Source organism: Phyllobates terribilis, unplaced genomic scaffold (assembly GCF_046119375.1).
Source record: "Phyllobates terribilis strain yellow unplaced genomic scaffold, ASM4611937v1 Scaffold_2__4_contigs__length_985480577, whole genome shotgun sequence".
NCBI classification, from domain to species: Eukaryota; Metazoa; Chordata; class Amphibia; order Anura; family Dendrobatidae; genus Phyllobates; species Phyllobates terribilis.
In genome coordinates, this window is record NW_027362762.1 from 454,496,766 (window position 1) to 454,512,389 (window position 15,624).

Below are 15,624 nucleotides of genomic sequence, written 5' to 3' on the forward strand. Positions count from 1 at the left end.
AAAATCAGCGTTGGTCTACAAATCACCCTCTGAAGTCATTACCTGTAGTCTGCTTCAACAGGGCCTGTCCGTTTTTAACAGCTTGATCCACGTTTCGCTTTCTATTGATTATTTCTTCACTTAGGGCCTTAGTGAAAGAGGAAACACAATCAGACCAACAAAATAAATAAAAAAAAAATTATTTCTTTCTACAAGGTATATGTAATGTCAGTTGTCCATCCCCCCCAAAAAAGCTGCAACAGAAGGCGGTTTCCTGGTAAATCAGTGCAGTTTTCACAAGAAAGTTAATGCATTGGGTTTTAAAAGAGTAGTGTCTGACCATTGTATCTTGATGTGTGAAATCTGGGATACACAACACTCCACAGTAACATAGAAACTAGCAAAACTACCATTTTATAGGAAACTCCCTGCTACAGCAGCATCAACGGAAATAAAATAGGTAAAAAAAGTGGTGACAAAAGTGTTATGGCCTCAATCTTAGTGAGAAGTCAACTGAAAGGAATAAGCCATCTGTATGTCTAACTAAAAATACTCAAGTTATCAGTATATGGACCTGTTGTAGCTATATTAGGATGTGGACTAGCGGTGGTGGTATCTTCACACTATGTTAATTACTCCGAGTTGTGGGAATACTGATAATGCATGGCGGCAGTGGGAAGAAGCTTACAGTGAAGATAGAAAGCCTAAAAGCAAGCATCACATGAAGACGGAACGACAAAGAAAGCCGAGCTGGGAAACAATCTCACTTTTCATGAGAATTGTGATCAATGCATTTTAGTGTCTACAGTGATAACAAGTAGGCCTTATGTGAGGGCAACAGGGACAGGAACCTAATAGAAGATCTGCGATGTCAAGGTCTTCCAGCATTATTATGTATAGTCTATGTGCTCTGCAGAGGATAATAAAAGGATGTCTAAACACAGAGTACCCCCAGTCGCATTTACATGCCATACTAGAAGATACTAGATGATTGCACAGTTAGGCCTATTCTTTAATGTACTGTGCAGCTTTTCCCCAACCGGTGACTCACAAGAAGGACGTAACAGAATCACTTGAAAAATGGCGCCAAAGCCAAAACAATAGCACCGGTATTTCACATGAGCTCATAAAAAATGTATGCATCCGCTCTTAATGCAACATAATTCTATGTTATAAAATTCTAACAGAATCTGATTATATCCGTTTCACTAATTACCATTATAACCAAAGAAATGACAAGACACATTTAGAGGTAAAGATATAAAAAACGATGCAGCCCAGAGTTATAAAACATTTTTATAAACAAAAAAACCTAAAAAATACAGAGAATAAAAGGAGTTCTTTTCATTATTATTAATATTCTGGAAAACCTCAGAAACTAAATGCTTAGCATGGGCCAGGAAAATAATGATATATGAAAGGTGGCCAATTTATTATTAGTTAGAAAAGCAAAACAACACAGCAAAAGAAGCCTTGAAAACTAATGCTAAGTATCAATGCATGAAAGGTTTAGCGCTCATTTTGGTTTTCAGACTCGTTTTACCACCCATTTCTTGCTTTATAATAATGACTTAGGGCCCCGTCACACTAAGCGATGCAGCAGCGATCCCGACAACGATACGACCTGTCAGGGATCGTTGCTGCATCGCTAATACATCGCTGGTGAGCTGTCAAACAGGCAGGCTCACCAGCGATCAGGGGAGCAGCGATATCGTGGAAAGAATCGTTCCACGATGTCCTGCTCCCGTTACCAGCCTGCTGCAAGCAGGAGCAGGCTGGTAACTATGGTAAACATCGGGTTACTAAGTGCGCGTGTGCCCCTAGTAACCCGCTGTTTACCATGGATACCACTCTGCTACGGTGCGCGGGAGCCTCCGAGCACCGTAGCAGAGTGGTATCCATGGTAAACAGCGGGTTACTAAGTGCGCGCGTGCCCCTAGTAACCCGATGTTTACCATAGTTACCAGCCAGATCGTTGGTCCCGCTGGTCACACACAGCGATGTGTGCTGGCCAGCGGGAGGCCAACGACCAAAAAATGGTCCAGGACACTTTGCAGCGATCAGCGACCTCACAGCAGGGGCCTGATCGTTGCAAAGTGTCACACACAGCGACATCGCTGGTGAGGTCGCTGGTGAGTCACCAAAACCGTGACTCAGCAGCGATATCGCTAGCGATATCGCTATGTGAGACGGGGGCTTTAGGCTCCATTAACACTGCCTGCAAGATTATTGTGAACGGTGAAGGGGGGGGTGACATTCATTTCAGGATAATCCTGGAGAGTAAAAAGGCTGCCAATCACCTGTTTATTGGGTGAGATTATCTTTTGTGCTGCAGAAAAGATCATTGTTCTCAGCAGCATATCATCCTGTGTAATCAGGACCCGCTCTGCCGAGAACAATGACAGCCTATGTGCACTGAGCAATCTGTTACAGACACTTCGCATCTGAAGTCAGGTCAGCCTCCAGACCCCTGATAAAGCATTTGTGAGACGCATGTCGGGTGTGTTTGGAGGGTGAGTGGCCATATTCTGCTATTTTAGCATGTACATGATTTTCTCTCTTTACGGGGAATCATTTCTTAGGACTCCAATGTGATCTGTTTGCCATGTACACTGAACATTTACTATCAATTTTTACTTACATGTACAAATATATTAAGCCTACTATGCTATTGGTGCCACTTAACTCTTTATGGAGATTAGTCTGTTGTGTCACCCACCAATCTATTTTTGTGTTTACTGTATTGGATACATACCTGTGTGTTTTTAACCTATATTTAATGAAAACTATATTTTCTTTATTATCGCTACTTTGTTCAGTATCGTTTTTTACCTTAGAGAAATCAAGCAACAATGCAAAAGAAGCTTGGAAAGCTAATTCTAAGTATCATTTACACTGCAAGATTATCGTGAAGGAGTAAAACATCCGTTCATCGGGTGAAATGATCTTTTGTGCTGCACAAAACATCATCGTTCTCGGCAGCACATCATCCTGTATAAATAATACTCGCGTTGCCAAGAACAGCAGCAACCTATGGCAGAATAAAAAGATCTTCCAGATAGTTCAGAACACTTCTGAAGCCGGGTCAGCTTGCATAAACAGGCTATTAAATTATCAGCAAACAAGCAGGCAGATGATTGGCGGTTGTTTGGTCGGCTCATGTATACAGACCCCAAAACATTTGTAGGTAACCCCAGTCAGCCCCTGTTCACTAGTACAACCGGTGCCTGTCATTTTGGTTAATGGATCCAGCTAATTACTGCTTGGTAGATGGAGCTGGGATCTCTAACTTCCAGGTTTTAGAAATATGACTAATTCTCATAATAAAGAAGTCTTCACTGGCGCCAAAGGATTTTTTTTATAGCTGATTTAACAATTTGTCAAAAGCAAAGTAGCTTAAAACCATGATGTAACCACAGTGCTGCTAGTGACCTCAGGTCAGACAGGACTGCTCCAGCCCAGCCACAGCCGAATAGACTTGGAGGTGATTCACGGTCTTTACACTTAATATAATTAAGAGTTTATATAAAAATAAACCAAAATAGAAAATATATACATGCATGAGGAATAGACTAAATACGAATGATAGAAAAAAAAAACAAAGAATATGAAATAAATGTACCATGTGGTTTTTGTGTTGATTCTGTAGGACCTCCAGCTTGTAATCCTTAATAGAGACAGAGCTTAATTTATCCTCTACTTCTGCCAGCCAGTTCAGGACTTCCACTTCGTCCTCCCCAAACAGCCTGGCATTGCTCAGAGCTTGCCCCAGCAAGGCATTTTTTCTGCTGCAGAGATCCTGAACCTCTTTGTACCGAGCATGCAAGAAGTCTAGTTTCTGTGCCAGCCTATGACGCTCAGGAGCACAGCACAGGGCAGAAAGACTGTCCACTAGCCTGCTGGCTTCACAAACATCAGTCTCATGGACTGCAACATCGTCCTCTAGACTCTGGATATTGTCCAGAAGGAACCCACCAAAAAAAAAGGAATAAACATGCAAAGAAATGACAAAAAAATTGAACAAAATTAATACAAGGGAACAAATAATAGAAAAAAATATAAAACAAATGAGAGAAAATAAAAAGTCATGATATAAAACGAATGATAAATTATATAAAATTAAGAAAACAAAACTTATTTTGTGTATGCAGTTGCATATAAAGACAGGCTTCCTTTAAAATCAAATATATACAGCAGTGTATTGAGTTCCCACGATTTGTCCTTTTCATCCCTGGGATACCTTGTGACGTAGGATTTGTTGCTGAATTTTTCCTGTCTGGGTGCCGATTGGCTCAGAATTTGCCAACTTCTTTTCTGTGGCAGAAAGCCAGTCAAATATGGGTTCAGTTGTTTCATGAAACTGCTTTGCTAGAACTAGTATGTCGTCAAGTTGTTTCTGCCTGTATAAAGGATAGTACATAATGGTAATAGTAAAAGAAAAAGAGGGCCTGTGCACATTGACATTTTTTAAGCGCATATAAGACAGTATATAAACATATATGTGGGGCATACTCATTCTATGTAGCTTGTGAGTCCCTTACATGCACTACACATTTAATTTATTGTAGTAGAACATTAACACAATAACCATGCAGTAACTTTATGCTCATCTTACAAGGAGTGCTGGATCTGCGGACTTAAAAGGTGTTTTCTGTGACTTTTCTATTGATGGCCCATCTGTCGACTACGCCATCAATATCGGATTGGTGGGGGTACAACACCCAGCACCGCCGGCAATCAGCTATTATTGGTGCCGGCCAGATACGATCCGTAAGCGGAGCTGCGCAGCAGCCTGTGTCAACTGTATAGTCACAACATCCAGGTACTGCACATCAGCCCACTATTCAAATCAACAGGGAATGGATGTGCAGTACCTGGCCGCGGCCACTACATGATTGACAGAGCGGTGCCGTACAGCTTTCCAACTGAGCACATCTGGCTGCCGACAGCTGATTGGCAAGGGTGCTGGGTGTTGCTCCTCCACCCTAATCAATATAAAAGTCACAGACAACCCCCTTTAATTGTGACACTTTAATTTAGATGTGAATCAAGTCTACACTGAAACTTTATGGTAAAACTGCTGTAAAGTCTAAGTAAACAACATCCACAGTGTGAGGACTAGCTCCGGCCCTCTATAAAGCTTACACATCAGATGAATGTCACCGGGATCCGGTAACTACATGATGTTGGCCGACAGTTATATCATGTGCATAGCCAGCTTCAGTGTAGGTCAATGAATGTACTACTTATTGTACTGCTGTCCAGTAAAAGCTACATATTACATCGAGTGTCTGATTGATTGAAAATAACGCTATAAACTCAATGTAAACAGTGAGGATCTCTTCTACTTCCATAAACTTTAAAGGGGCTTTCCACAATCACAACTTATCACTAAACAACCAGTGGTGCTGCAAATTATGTGTACCTCTTACACCACCCGCTAATAACGTGGGTTGGAAACAACAAATGCTAGATAATTCTAACATTTCCCATATACAAGGGGCCGACCACTGCTAATATTTCCAATCTTTTTATACCTGGCCAGCAATAAGCCGCAAGTGAAGGTAGTAAAACGCACCTTGACTGTGCCTTCTGCAGCAGACATGACCACCTCTCCTTGAGGGTCTCCAATTGACGGTTTATTTTCTCTTCATCTGCAGGATCGGCACCCTCAGCAATCCTTGTACCTTCAACTTCAATCATGTCCACAGTTGATCTACGATCATCCAGGAGACGCTGTAGGAGCTACAAGTGGCAATGAATTGGGAGAGTTCATATAATCCGATACAAGCAGATTGTCATTAGACAAAGCTACATATTGCACGCTGCTAAATTAACTATGTATGTAAATTAATGTATCCCAAAGATGTCTTGTCTTAATGGAGGTCTCATTCGAGCAGTTGTAACGAAACCAACCCAGTATCCATAAGGTTTAAGTGAAGTCAATTTAAAGGGTTATTCCCATTTCAGGCTTTCATGGCTAAGGCGGAAATGACTGCTTCTTGGTCCCGGCCTACAGAGGCAGGGCTATAAAACCAGCTGAGAGCAGCTGCACAACGCTAATAGCGTAACTCACATGGAAATGAAAGAGTTACGGAAACACATTCACAAAGAAAGCTACATGGTTTCCACAACTCAGCGCTTATACTAACAGTGTAACTGCCATTCATTTCCATGGAAGTTACTCAAGTATTGTAAAGCAAATGTGCTTGGCTGTCATAACCCTGGTCTTATAAAGTATATACAGCATATATTTGGTGGCCAGGACCTAGAAACAGTTGTTCTCATTTCGGTCATGAAAGGCAGAGAGGAGTAATATTTAAAGGGAACCCATTACCTTTATTATGCTTCCCTGTCTGATGGCAGGATTTAAGGGGTTGTTCGGTGGAAAAAAGGGCATCATCTATCCACGGCATAGGTGAAAACTTGTTGATTGGTGGGGATCCAACTGCTGGGATCTATACTGATCGACAAAACGGGGTACTTTTATCCCTGTTGAAATGGAGTGGCAGTGTACATGCACATTCGCCACTCCATGCATTCCTTTTAGGGCTTCTGAGCACTGTGTCTGGCTTTTTCCAGCAGCCCGATAGAGTATGCATGGAGCAATAGTTGAGTATACGACCTGCTGCTCCATTGTGTAACAGAATAAAAGTGCCCCATAGGGATAAAAAAAATTCTCCATTCTGCCAATGGCTGCAGAATGACCAGACCCCACCGATCAGTAAGTTATAACCAGTTTGGTGTACAGAGAGGTTTTCCGGTGAAGACAAGTCAAGTAGTGACAGGCACAATAATTTCAGCGGACTGTCACTTAAAGATAAAGATATATGGCCCTATTCACTATTGTATGTGCACCTTTTTTTGTCTAGTTTTTGGTGTTTTTCATTTCTGCCTTATTCTTTTAATTTGCACGTTTTTCAAACTCTATTTTGATATGTGTTAGCCTGATTTATTTTCTTTATGCTGGTCATTATTGGCAGGGTTCCAAATGTATTAGACTGATTCAATCGTGACTTTTCAAAAAGTCGCAAAATTTTAGTGCAAACGTATTCTAGTGATTTTATGTACTTATAACATTTTTTGCGTAAATTTAGCATTTTAGCAGAAAATGTGATTTTTTGCACAAAAAAAAAATCATAAACAAAAGATAATAAAGGAGCATTTTTTTTTTTATTCTGAACAAAATTCATGAACAACCCAGGCCACTTTGAAGAATTTGGCACAAAGGATCATCCATAAATATCACAATAGAGAAAAAAAAGCAATTTGCAAAAACAAAAATTGGGCTTATAAATTCTTAAAAACTACAGAACATGAACACATAAGTGTCAGACCTCAGACAGGGCAGAATAATGAATGTGACAGACTCTTTATATAAATCACCATAGAAACCGAGGATGATCAACGTCCTATTCACCTGAACAGCGGATGATCTGGGTCTTGCGCCGATAGTACAGATACTGAAATGTTTGCTTAGTGAGCTATTTGTATTTCCTTTATTTTACATGCTTGTACTATGAGCTGAATTGACTTATTCGGCCTTGTACCTTTTGCTCCTGGATTTGGGCCTTCACCACCTTGTATTCGGCAGAGGGCGGCTTTTGGTTTGCAATCAGGTCCTCGGTGTCGGTGAGCCAGCTGAGCAGCGGTTCCAGAGCGTCCTGGAACTTCCCACAGTGCAGCAGAGCCTCTTGGAGCTGCGTCACCCGCTCTGCAACCTGTGCAGAAAACAATCTCTCATCATTCACTGCAAGATAGCAATCTTAGGTGACAAGGCGCTGGGGGGAGGAAGGCTCTGGCATCATTCAAACAAGAATGTGATTGAACAGCAGGCTCCAAGAAACAGTTCCAAGCTGTACAAGTCAGATGGTCTCATCTCTACCACCCACACGCAGTCTATCTCACTGGAAATTAAATCTAAATCCTCCCACCACATCTCTGTGCATTAGAAGGTGTCGCTTCTAAGACATGCTGTCAGAAATCCTAAAACCCGTACGCTGCTTCCATGTTGGTTTGACTTCCTGCAGATAAACATCCCTTTAAGACCATGTTTACACATTGCAGAAAATTTCCGCTGCGAATTTAGTCACAAATCCACATTAGGGACTCATTCACACATCAGTTTTTCACGTACGAGTGCTATCCTTGTTTTTCATAGATAGGACTCGTACTTATGATAGTCTATGGGGCTGTTCACAAGTCCATGATTTTTTTTGCGGACAGTGATCCATGCAAAATCAAGGAGACGTGTTCAATGTTGATCCGAGTGTCAGATCAAAGATCGCAAGAAAAAAAAAAAAAAATCGGACAGCATTTGTGCTTTGTTTTTCATAGACTGAGGTTGAGAATTTTTTCTTTCATCAGAGAAATAGTGACGAAAATCTAATCAAACTCTGATGAAAATTTGATCAAAAACACTGATGAAACTCAGACCGATTTTCTCGTACCAGAAAATCACTGACATTTGCATGTGTCCTTACTCGAATATTTGGCTGTGAATTCCATTAGAAAACATTGAATAGAGTGAAATCCGAAATGAAAAGCAGCTCAAGAATGAGTATGCTTTAGATATGAAATCAGCATTTTTCTGCAGTTTTTTTCCCCACAATGTGTGAATGGGATTTTCAAATACCTCCGGTGGATACCCGGGTTCTCCGATTCTCTCCCACACCCAAAGACTTACTGATAGGGAGCTTAGATTGTGAGCCCCAGTGGGGACAAAATATATATATATATATATATATATATATATATATATATATATATATATATATATATATATATATATATATATATATATATATATATAAAATCTGCAAGGGGTTGTAATTTTAAAACAATAGTGTATAAATGTAATTATAATATTGATTTTTTTATTAATTTAAATGTATTAATTAGCTACTTTGTATTCTCAACAGTTCTGGTGGAAGAGTAGATAATTTAAATATCCAATATGATTCCTGATTAACTATGGTAATTTCTGGGATCTATTTGGTATGCGTTCGGCAGTTTGTTCTATTATGGTCAGATGTACATTCATAGTCTGATTATGTTTGTACTCCATTATGAGGTGTGTCCATAAGCTATGATTTTCTCCTTTACTTGTTATGTCTTCTCTCCTTTTGGTGTGAGCGGCCAGAGCAGAAGCTATGATTGATGTATCTTTACGTAGTTGTACAGCGCACAACCTGTTCAGGTGAGCGACCAACCCTCCAACTCACCTTTACCTGTTGCCTACATAGTTACACAGGGAGCGCCTCTTGTTTTTTATTTTTCCATTTGCTTGTATGGCACAGTAAATTGCTGTGGGTTTGGAGGTGCAGAATCCGCGACGTGTGAACATGGCCTAAATGTCTCACCTTTTTGCTTAGTGTGTTCCATTTGGCGTTCAGTTCCTCGGTGTCATGTTCTAGTCCGTGCACATCACAGTTCTTGTCCGCACTTTGAATCAGACCCTGACCAAGGCCATTCACTTGCTGCAGCTTCAACTGTAGGTAGTCTACTTGCTCCTTTTGAAAAACCTTAAGAAAAAAACATAAAAATTTAAAAAAAATACTGCAAATGTTAGATGAACAAGGAAGATGTTCGTCAGCAATAATGACCAAATACATACGGTGTGATTGGACTTTTATTAGAAAAAAAATGTAAAGTGTGTCTGTGAACCATAACAAGAATACAGGGTCATACTCCTAGCAATTACAAAGGAAGGACGGCATCTCAAAGAAGGGAGGAAATGAGCTTACAAACCTTACTGACAATATTTCAGAGGCTGCATGTAATGAAGTGGTTCTTTTTATTCTTGAAACCAAACAGTGACAAGCATGGGCATGTTCATAGGACTATATGCAATTCTCATTAATTAAAAAACAACAAGAAAACAGTAGAAACATCGCTTGTAATCAATTCACAGCATAGGCATCCATCAATTCTAATCCTTATCAGACGGAAGAATGGTATCACTCTAGTGGACTGAGTAATAGAAATATAGGGTCAGGTCACAGCCGTCGGTCAAGCTGACATCACACCGGGAAAGCACAGGAAACCTGTTTCTAGAACAGAAATTATGGCTTTGGTGTCCCATAGGAGATGGAGATGAGTTCGGCAATATTACACGTTTACTCTAAAAAGACATGAAGAGGTCATGCTGAGACAGGCTGTCTTTTTTTCCAAACCCCCTTTTTTCTTTCTTTTTTACAGCCGTATACTGTTCCATTCTCAAGTGTTTGAGAAATACGCGTTTACACGTTCAGTATTTGGTCAGTATTTTACATCAGTATTTGGTCAGTATTTTTTCTCAGGAGTGGGAGCCAAAACCAGGAGTGGGTGATAAATACAGAAGTGGTGACTTGTTTCTATTATACTTTTCCTCTGATTGTTCCTCACCTGGTTTTGGCTTACAAATACTGATGTAAACTACTGACCAAATACTGAATGTGTGAACGTGGCCTTAGGGATACTCTTTAATTTTTGAGTGTGAAAAAACATAAAATGACTATACTTTTTGGAACCACAAAAGCATACACTTTAAAGTGTTTGTCGGCTTTGGACAATACCCTTTTGTTAGAAAGGTCCTCCAAGGAGTCTCAGTGCTTAGACCCTCTACTATCAGCAGTATTCTGGAGAACATGGTATCAGGTGTATAAGTGCCCATTAAAGGGGCTAGCTTGCAGAAAACATTTACCACCTATCAAGAGGGTAAGTGACATTTGTATGATCACTGGGTATTCCAATATACAGACCCTCTAAGATCACGGGCATGGCCATCTTTTCAATTAAGCTGTGGTCAGAAGTGAACACTATCGCTCCATTCCCGGTCTTTGGGACTGATGGAATAGCAGAGTACAGTTTTTGCCTATTTCTACCAGTCCCACAGACACTAAATGAATCAGGGTAATAAGCATACATGACCAATAAGCGATAGGAGATCTCCGTTTCCATGATTGATGGGGGTGTCCCAGTGATCGTACATCCCACCTTGTAGATAGCTGATAAAGGTTATTCATCTTCATTAAAAATCAATGGCCTGCCCGTGTAATTCAGAATCAAGTCTTTATCAGGAATGGTGCCCACTTGTAAAAAAAACAGCGATTTGTCTAATTCGTATATATTGGAACATAATACAATGGTCCAACAATATAAGAAAGCAATGTCAAGACTGATTTTTTTTAATCTCAAAATTAGAATTTATTATCCACTATGAAATATTTAACAAAATGAATACATCTTTGGGAAAATGAGGTGCGGAGTCTACCATCCAGGATGCCTTGCCAGCATATTATCTGAATGAGGTTTAACTCCCTTTCTGCAAAGAGCAAAAGGTCTACGAAGCAATGGGATTATATTCTTGAGAAAGAGCAGACGGGCTGAACCTGATCTGGTAGCATTGGCCAGCATAATAGCGAGATGGTTTATGTCTGATTCATATCTAGTATGTAGGTGGAAAGCACCGTCATAGGCGCCAGCACTTCTATTATTTTACTTGTAGTACGTCTCATCTGCATATTAGAAATAAAGCTGGAAAATAAGAAAGCAGAGCTGGAAAGTATTAGTCATTTAACCCTTCAATGAGTGCTTTTATGGCGGTATAAGGACTCGTATTCTACAGGGCTGTGTTTTCACAGAAGATAATATGCGTTATGGACAGATACAGCCAGCAAAATTCATTAAAAGAAAAATTGTGGTTCATTTCCATTAATGGTAATTAAGAAAAGTTCTGCATATTAAGTAAGATTTTCAATAAGAATTTCTGTAGCCTGAAGCAGCAAGACTACATCTAGAACCATGTAGGAGTAATACTTCACAACGTGATTGCTAGATCCATGAAGGGGATGAAATGAATGCCTCATCTATCAAAACGGTTTAAGAGAAGATCTGTCAATAGCAACCAATTTTCCCAGAATAATTTAAGAAATTATAGCTGCACTCTGATTGGTTGCTATGGGCAACAAGACCAGCTCTGTTTAAAACAAATCTGTCAGCAGGTTTATACTATGTAATCTGAAAGCAGCATGGATTAAGGGCTGAGAGCCTGATTCCAGTGACAGGTCACTTACTAAGCTATGTATTGCTATTTCAATGAAATCAGCAGGAGATCATTACAGAATTAGGTGTCTTATGCCTCCTGGTCAACTGCTCTGTACAAACCGGCCTCCACCACTGATTGGCAGCTTTCTGTCAATGCACAGTGTACACAGAAAGCTGTCAATCAGTTATATACAGAGCTCAGCATTCAGAGAACTGGTGGTTCTGCAGCAGAGAAAACAGCATTGTATCATAATGACAGCATGCATACCAGCAAGTGATACATCACTGGAATTAGGGTTTCTTTTCCTACATTATGCTGTTCTCAGATTATATAGTAAAACAGATGCCGACAGATTCCCTTTAAAGCTGTAGCTACACAGCGACGCGTCAGTTGTCAAGTATTGCAACCAAAATCAGCTGTGCAACTTTTCTGCCACTACCTGCTGCTTGACTATTTTAGAGATGTGATTTTGCTGAGAAAAAATTGCACAAATTGTCACTATGTCACTTGTGACTTACATTGTAGTCTATGGCAAGTTAGTCGTCTTGCGACCAGTGATAGAAAATATGACAACAGGAAAGCAAAAGTTGTGATGTCGCAATACTCTAGCCAAAGAGCTTTGATAAGTCTCATTTATTCTTTTTTAAACAAGTCTTTTATTGTACTGTGTATAGACAGATATAGTACAGAAAAACTAAAAGAATTACAATGCAAATGTGGCTAAAATATCTATATGAACAGTCAATTCAAAGTAGTAAGAGAATAGACCTTTATCTAAAGGTTTTCCCCTTTTACATTGGCTGGTATGGCCTAGGAAAAGATTGGCTATATGGAGGATACATTGAAACCATTAGATCCAAAAACATACTGATAGAGAATTTAGATGGTGAGCCCCAATGAGGACAGTGATGATGGGGTCTGTAAATCGCTACTGAATATGATGGTGCTATATGAGCGAGTAAAATAAAATAAATATGAAGAAAAAGAGAGGAAGAGTAGAGGGGAAGAGAAGGAAAGGTGAGTGAGAAACAGCAGACAAAGCAAGCAAAAACAAGGGCCTCCTAAGCTTCTTTAGTAAGGTTATATTCCATAAAGGCAAGGTTCAGGTGGCCATACTAAAACTGCAGATGTGACTGGCTCTGAGGGCCTTTTATTGACAGCACTAATCTGGCCTGTAAATCGGATCAGACCAGTGCAAACTATGTTTGTTTTTGTTTTTTTACACACTGACCACAGGTCTATGTGAAGAATTGCACAGGCACACTGGTTATTATTGGAACAGTGTGTGGCTATTTGGGCACACGGACAGCACAATGACCAAAAAGATGGCCGTCTGAAACATTCCTTCACAAATAAAATCGGTAAGTTCTGATCCACTGACTTCTGACCCTCATCCAGGACCACAAAATGTGAATTGCCTACAATGAAACCACCCCTGAAACACTTAGGGAATACCCAGGGACAGCATGGGCACTACAGGCTGGAGTCAGCCATCACCTAATTAAGGCCCTCAGATTGGTTTGAATCATTACAGGAATGAAGATGTCTTTTGTGCTAGAGTTCCAAATGTGAGACCATTGATTTTCAGTTAGGATGAACTCAAGTCTGAATCCCATTTAGGTACATAAGTTAGATGTGTACGAAAGGGGGCACGAGTCAAGTTAGAATAGAGTAAGCACATTAGGCCTAGGGAATGAGAAGAGAATCAACATCCTTGTTCAAATGATGCTAATGTGAGGGATTTCGAGGCAAAATAAAAAATTAGAGACAAAGTGCTTTAGCTTGAGATATCGGAAAATCTCAAACTGTGTAAAGCATGGTGTTCCTGCTAAACAGGGAATGGATAGATACCCTCTCTGAAGAATGTGGTAGACCTTGGTCACACCTGTCAAAGACCATACTCAGATCGCCAAGAGGTCATCAAGTCTCGGAGGAAATCGTGGATTACCATAAAGAAAGCCTGATCCCAGAAAGAGGGAAATGAAACCAGGAGGGTACGTGTCCTGCCTCATTAGCATATGATGTGCAGCACATTAAAACAATTTTTAACCCAAAACAGCATCACAGTACCAATTCCAAGACCACTAGTATAAAGGATTTGGCAGATGTAACAATAAAGTAGCAGTTTTGAACACTTATTTGACTCGACATGTTCCCTTTAATCTAATGTGTCACCACTGAGAAATCAAGCTTTGAAGCCACATGCAAATGAGTGCACTGAAACTGCATTGTGTCATATCCATGTGCATCGACACACCCCAATGCACTTACAGCTAATTTACATGTATTTTCAAAGCTCGATTACTCAGCGATGACACATCTGATAACTACAAAATAGGTATCACTTGTATGATTGCACTGGGACCTATACAGCCAGATCACTACTTCTATTAGCAAAACCACCCAGAAGAGTTCCCTTAAATGTGCCAACATATCAAAATGGTACACGTTGTACATCTATGACATAACTTGCTTGACACTTTTCTTACATTGCTTCAAGGCTGAAGTACAAATACATTAATAATTTGTGCCAAAAATGGAACACATTTTTAATAAATCTGACACCTTTTATGGCCCATTCTCTATAAAAGGTGTCAAGTAGTTGTAAAGAGGATTGACTAACCAAATATAGACTGTTCTAAAACTACAGAATCTGGACGGTAAATTCTGTACATGTGAACCTGATCCTTATCTTCACTTGTATGATGTACAGAATTTGTCCCGCTATTGTGACCATTCCAAGTGATAATATTAGTTTAATGTGGCAGCAGGACGGTGGTAACTAAACTATGTTAATCTGTGACATTGGTTACAGGGTATGTAAATGTCCATTTACATGAACAGACAGGCAGCAGGTATTTACCGATCGGCGGTCGTTTAATAGTTTGCTTAGACAGGCAGACCATGCTTAAATGGGTTTGCCCACTACTAGGACAACCCCTTCTTGATCTAAATGCTTGGCCACGATAAAATAAAAAAGCTTCTACTCACCTCCTGTGCTGGTGCAAGTTCCCGCGGTGTCGGCACTCGCTCTCCCGGAACTCCTGTGCGGTTGTTGTGACACGTGACCCCGGCGCCCAATCAGCGCTGGTGTAACTGTCCCCACCTTCGGACAAATCGAACATGAAGAGGAAGTCCGGGCTGCAGCTGATCTCTGACTTACTCTTCATGTTCAATTCGACAGAAGGTGGGGGCAGTGATGCCAGCGCTGATTGGACGCCAGCTTCACAACAGCATGGGTGCCCCGGCAAGAGAGAGAGTGCCAACACCACTGAAACAGCGCCAGCACAGGAGGGGCGTATAAGCGTTTTTATTTTATTGGGGCCAAGAGTGGGGGATGACAAGGAGTTGTCCTAGTGGACAACTTATTTAAAAATGCGCACCTAACAATCTGTAACAAATTGGTCAGCGAGCATAAGCTGCCATTGTTCCCACAGGACAATGTGCTGCTGAGAATGATGATCTTTGTGCAGCGTAAAAGATCGTTTCACCCAACTGCTTGTTCATCAGGTGATCAATTCTGAAAAGAACTTTACAAAGAATGGTCGTTCTAGATAATCTTTCAGTGTAAATGCATCTTAAGAACAATTTGTGGTGTGCAAATTACAGCATCTCAG

The 15,624-nt window shown here is 40.4% G+C and overlaps 1 protein-coding gene across 16 annotated transcripts in view; it reads right to left on the reverse strand.

Moving 5' to 3' along the window:
• MACF1 (microtubule actin crosslinking factor 1) overlaps positions 1-15,624 on the reverse strand; it is a 273,827-nt gene that overhangs the window by 36,303 nt on the left and 221,900 nt on the right. For 11 of the 16 annotated variants that reach the window (XM_073665631.1, XM_073665639.1, XM_073665642.1 and 8 more), the window contains 6 exons: positions 9,342-9,503; positions 7,530-7,700; positions 5,558-5,724; positions 4,220-4,379; positions 3,602-3,928; positions 43-127 (listed from right to left, as the gene is read on the reverse strand). In XM_073665631.1, the coding sequence (XP_073521732.1) occupies positions 43-127; positions 3,602-3,928; positions 4,220-4,379; positions 5,558-5,724; positions 7,530-7,700; positions 9,342-9,503 (1,072 nt within the window). The remainder of the gene's footprint in view (positions 1-42; positions 128-3,601; positions 3,929-4,219; positions 4,380-5,557; positions 5,725-7,529; positions 7,701-9,341; positions 9,504-15,624) is intronic. The other 5 variants (XM_073665641.1, XM_073665640.1, XM_073665643.1 and 2 more) reach the window with 1 other exon arrangement.